This window comes from Salvia miltiorrhiza, chromosome 2 (genome assembly GCF_028751815.1).
Source record: "Salvia miltiorrhiza cultivar Shanhuang (shh) chromosome 2, IMPLAD_Smil_shh, whole genome shotgun sequence".
Lineage (NCBI taxonomy): Eukaryota > Viridiplantae > Streptophyta > Magnoliopsida > Lamiales > Lamiaceae > Salvia > Salvia miltiorrhiza.
In genome coordinates this window covers 17,014,416-17,019,289 of record NC_080388.1, presented here as the reverse complement: position 1 = coordinate 17,019,289, position 4,874 = coordinate 17,014,416, and the positions used below count along the sequence as shown (strand labels likewise).

At 36.4% G+C, this 4,874-nt stretch overlaps 1 protein-coding gene and 1 long non-coding RNA gene across 2 annotated transcripts; both read right to left on the bottom strand.

The window, feature by feature from the left end:
- Positions 1–1,195: 1,195 nt before the first annotated feature.
- LOC131011405 (uncharacterized) lies at positions 1,196–1,852 on the bottom strand. Its single transcript, XR_009096900.1, has 2 exons — positions 1,749–1,852; positions 1,196–1,634 (listed from the first exon to the last, which is right to left on the bottom strand). It is a non-coding gene; the product is annotated as an uncharacterized LOC131011405 (long non-coding RNA).
- Positions 1,853–1,953: 101 nt separating this feature from the next.
- Positions 1,954–3,312, bottom strand: LOC131008069 (uncharacterized). Its single transcript, XM_057934970.1, has 5 exons — positions 3,162–3,312; positions 3,007–3,093; positions 2,408–2,509; positions 2,160–2,279; positions 1,954–2,070 (listed from the first exon to the last, which is right to left on the bottom strand). Exons 1-5 carry the CDS (start codon positions 3,309–3,311, stop codon positions 1,954–1,956), a joined length of 576 nt encoding a protein of 191 aa, XP_057790953.1. The 5' UTR covers position 3,312.
- Between the last annotated feature and the right edge of the window lie 1,562 nt (positions 3,313–4,874).

The following is a 4,874-nucleotide window of genomic DNA, read 5'->3' as shown; positions in this document are numbered from 1 at the left end:
GAAAAGCCTGACTGCTTCCAATCTGGCCACCGGTGCAAAAGTTTCATCGTAGTCGATTCCTTTTTCTTGACTGTATCCTTTTGCAACTAGCCTTGCTTTGTTTCTCACAATGTGACCTTCTTCGTCTTTCTTGTTTTTGAAAATCCATTTCAAACCAATCACCTTTGCATCATCTGGTCGATCCGCAACCTTCTAAACTAAATTCTGATTGAATTCATTGAGCTCTTCTTGCATTGCGATGACCCATTCAGTAGACTTCAGAGCTTCTTCAATATCCTTGGGCTCTGTAGATGATAAGAAACAACTGAAATTCTTATCTTCGTTGATGCAGTTCTGGTTGATATCAAAGACGAGATTGCACATTGATCTTTGAGTCTTGACATCGTCTGATGGTTCTCCAATGATGTTCTCCTTTGAATGGAGCTCAAACCATATTCGATACTTCTTGATCTCTTCTGGTGATAGAGGAGGTTCTTCAGTCACTACTAGAAAAACGCTCATAGATAACGGATTTTATCCGTTATCTATGAGCAAAAAAACCGTTGTGTATAGTGGTGTTATCTATTCTATACGTCATAGACAACGGTTTCAAAACCGTTATGTATAGTAGCATAGATAACGGTACGATGTGTCATACATAACAGTACGCATCCGTTATCTATAAAGGTTATACATAACGGTTTTTCACCGTTATGTATTAACATTTTTCCGTTATGTATTAATTTTTTTTTATCATAGTTAACAGTTTTTTGCACTTTTGATAACGGTTTTAACCGTTATCTTTGATAGAATACATAACGGTTTTTCACCGTTATGTATTAAGATTTTTCCGTTATGTATTAATTTTTTTTTATTTTTTTTATCATAGTTAACAGTTTTTTGCACTTTTTATAACGGTTTTAACCGTTATCTTTGATAGAATACATAACGGTTTTTCACCGTTATGTATTAAGATTTTTCCGTTATGTATTAATTTTTTTTTATTTTTTTTTATCATAGTTAACAGTTTTTTGCACTTTTTATAACGATTTTTTGCACTTTTTATAACGATTTTTGCAGTTTTTATAACGATTTTAACCGTTATCTTTAATTAGAATACATAACGATTTTTTGCACCTTTTATAACAGTTTTTTGCACTTTATATAATTGTAGTATATTTTTAAATTTTGCAATTTTTATAAAATGACAAAATGATAAAATCAACGATAACAATATTATATATCATCCAAGAAATTCATACATTATTATACAAATGAACCAAATATCAAGTATACATCATCATTGCATATTCCGATTCAAAATTGAAAATACCAACAACCTTATAGCTAAAACAAAAATCTATCATACAATGTTTCTAGCACCAATAGACTTGTAACCTTTATACTTCAGGCAGAATCTCTTGAACCTGAAATGAATCTATAATCCAGCAGGCATAAAATGTAGAAAGAAATACATAATCAAGCAAAGAAGCTACCTGAAATGGAAAGATTTTTCATCTAGAAACCTTCAAAATAAGGTGTAACAATGTAAGGAAAAAAGAAAAATAATTACTTGGTAGAGAGGCCTATCAGGTTCCTTCCTCTGCTGCTTTCGAAGATCAATAACATCAGGGGTTTCAACGCCAGTAGGAGTGCTACAATCATCCACCAGATAACCAGTTTGAGCAACTTAAGAAGACATATAGACCAGTCTCTAGTGTACAGTACAATCAAAATCTCAACACAAAAGAGCAAAGCATGTCTTTCACCTTGAAAGGCTGTCAACAGACTGAATGCCATCTTCAAGTTCCTCTTCTGCCATCTGTTCCTCCTCCTCTTCTTCTTCTTCCTCTTCCTCTTCCTCCTCCTCCTCCTCCTCCAAGTCACCCAGTGCTTAGTCTTATCAACTGGTTCTTCCTGAAAATCAGTCGGTATGAATTACATGGAGACAAAATCATGATAAAATGCTCGCCGTTACAAAGAGGGGAGCATGTATGAAAAAGGTTCTAATATACTATGTTCCTTTACCTCATAATTGGGCTGTTCTTGTTGCACAAAGCCGAAAACATCTCCATAGAGGGGACGTCCATACTAGTTCACAAGAGAAAATACAAATATGTGAGGGATATTCATTAATGAAACTCAAGGTAAAACCACAAAGTATATTAAGGTAAACTCACTTCATCAACAGGTGGTTTGCCCCATTCTCCATGCCCATAGCCAAATTTAGCTCCAGCGGGGATTGGTGCATTAAGGCCAGGGATTTTTAAATGAGGATAAGAAGGTGGATGACCATATCTCTGCCATGACAAAAGAAAGTACTAATTGCAACTCATCTCTTTTATGAGAAAGTAACGCAACAACATAGAAAGTAGCTTTATGAATGAAACAAACCGAATAAACTAAGCAAAGTAATAATCTTGTAAACCTGCATATTGATGAGCCATGGTGGGGGGGCACCATCAGGCATGCCTAGAGCCTCTTTTAACTCATGTGACAATGTCCCTGGCTTCATTTCTCGCAGTTTCACCTGATAGCAGCCCGAGAAAAGTTGACAAATCAGTGTTGTATCCAGTATAAATCTCTATTCTATCAATTGTGAATTTTTAAAATGTTTACTTTTCAGGACAGTCAATTATAAAGACTGATGATTGAGGCATTAAAAACCAAAGCCAAAACCTCAACATATAATAAAATCTTATTACAAAAATTATGAACACAGGAAATAAGAAGTGAAACAATAATTTCAAGCAGATCACTATCACATCAGATTACTAATCAAGCCAAAAACAAGAATACATGAAATAAAAAAATGAGCAGGTCATGCCAAAACGTTTAAACAACAATAACCATACAGCTGATTCCCTAGTAGGCTAGCTATTACAGATTTTTTAAGAAAGGGAAAAAGAAAATCACACAAACTTAGTTTAACACTATCAAATATCATTCAGATAAATGATACCATAAAAAATTGCAGATCAAATGACATAAAGCAAACTGAAGAGATATCTTTGATGATCACCATACCTCAAATTCCTTCCCCTCATAATACAAATCACCGTGATTTGTCAATTTCGGCTTAGTCTGATGTTTGAAGAAGGCATCATGAAGAACCTACAAAAGTCAAAACAGGCAACTGATAAGAATGATATGCATAAGAAAAGAAAGGAAATCAGTCTCACTTGTCTGATTTTCTCGATTCCTGTGGCAGCAATGAAATCAGGAAGTTGAAAAGGCTGCTTTTCAATACCTCTCTTTCCCTGAAAAGCAGCCATCAAAGAAGTTGAGATGTGTGACAAGCATGTAATTTTAAAACATAATCTAGTATTCATACATGCATTGAAATAATATTTGCCCTGTTCGTTAACCCAACGTTCCTACTTTTGATTTTTGGGCATCAACCAATAACTTCTAGTTTATAATGCAAATATCCAAAGTTAATCAGACACTTTAAGTTACCATATAACAAAATTTATTCTCCACCAAGAACTGCAAAGACATTCAAAACCATCATGCTCTATTACTGCTAAAGACACGTCAACTCAAAATGGGATGGAGTATGGAACTGTGAACTAGTTTATAATACAAGATGAGATGAACTGAAACAAGAAAAAAAAACAAGCGAAAATTCAAGCCATAAATCCCTAAAATTCGAGTCTAAAATTCCCTAAAATTTGCTACCTAATGCACTCTTCAATTTCATTTAGTTGTTACCTGAAGAATGAGGGCGACTGTTGTCGGAGTCAGAGGCCAGGGGCAGTGGTGGTGCGATTGGAGCGGTGGTGGGCGCTGAGCCGACGACGGAGGTTGCTCTGCCCAAATTCAAAAATTAATTACGCAAAGATAGAAATACATATAGAAAATGGAGAGAGAGAGAGTATACCGTGGTGGTGGAAGCGAAAGAGAGGTGATGGGGATGAGGGGCGACGCCAGGCTGGAGAAGGTGGCGGCTAGCGGCTGCTTGCCGGAGACAAAGGCGGCACAGAGAGGAGGTAGAGAGAGGGAGAAGGGCTTTAGGTCGGAGAATTATCAACCTCATCCGCTCTCGATTGCAAATCGGAGAATTAGGGCTTTCCCCCTTTCCTGCCTCGATTATGTAGAGTTGAGAAGAGAACCGGCCGTAGAACACCATCGGCTCGCCGATCCTCGGACCACCAGCAACGATGGGCGGGCTCTAGGTCGCGTAGCTCGCCGGTCTCCCTGAGATGGCGACGGCTGCGTTGTACCGAACAGAGAAGAACTAGGGCTCGACCAATCGAACAGAGAAGAACTAGGGTGCGGGGCAGCAGCGAGGGTGGGCGGCGACGGGCCGGCGTGGGGCAGCGGCGCCGGCGGCGGAGTCGAGAGGGGAGAGAGAGAGAGAGTCGAGAGACAGGGAGGAGACAGGGAGGGAGGACGAACTAGGGCTGGTAGTTTTGGGGTTAATTTCTACATTTTCTAAATAAAATCTATTCCTTTTTTTTCTTTTTTCTTTTTTCTCTTTTTTCACTTTTAATATTCAATTTTTGGTATTTAGATTTCTAATTTAGATTTTATATAAATGTTACTTAATGATAAAACAAAAAAAATGTTATGATTTTTTTATTTTTTAAAATCTATATCTAGGAATAAATTCAAATTTTAGGATAAACAATTTATTTGTTATTTTTAATATAATATAATATAATATAATTTTTAAAAAATTAATAAAAAAAATTATACATAACAATTTTTATAGACGCTCATACATAACGGTTCAAAAACCGTTGTAAATGACTCTTATACATAACGGTTCTTTAACGTTATGAATAAACTGTTATAAAAGATGGTCATAGATAACGGTGGCACAACGGTTTTGTAATACCGTTATGTATGCAACTAATAGATAACGCAAAAACATAACGCATTTGTTCAAA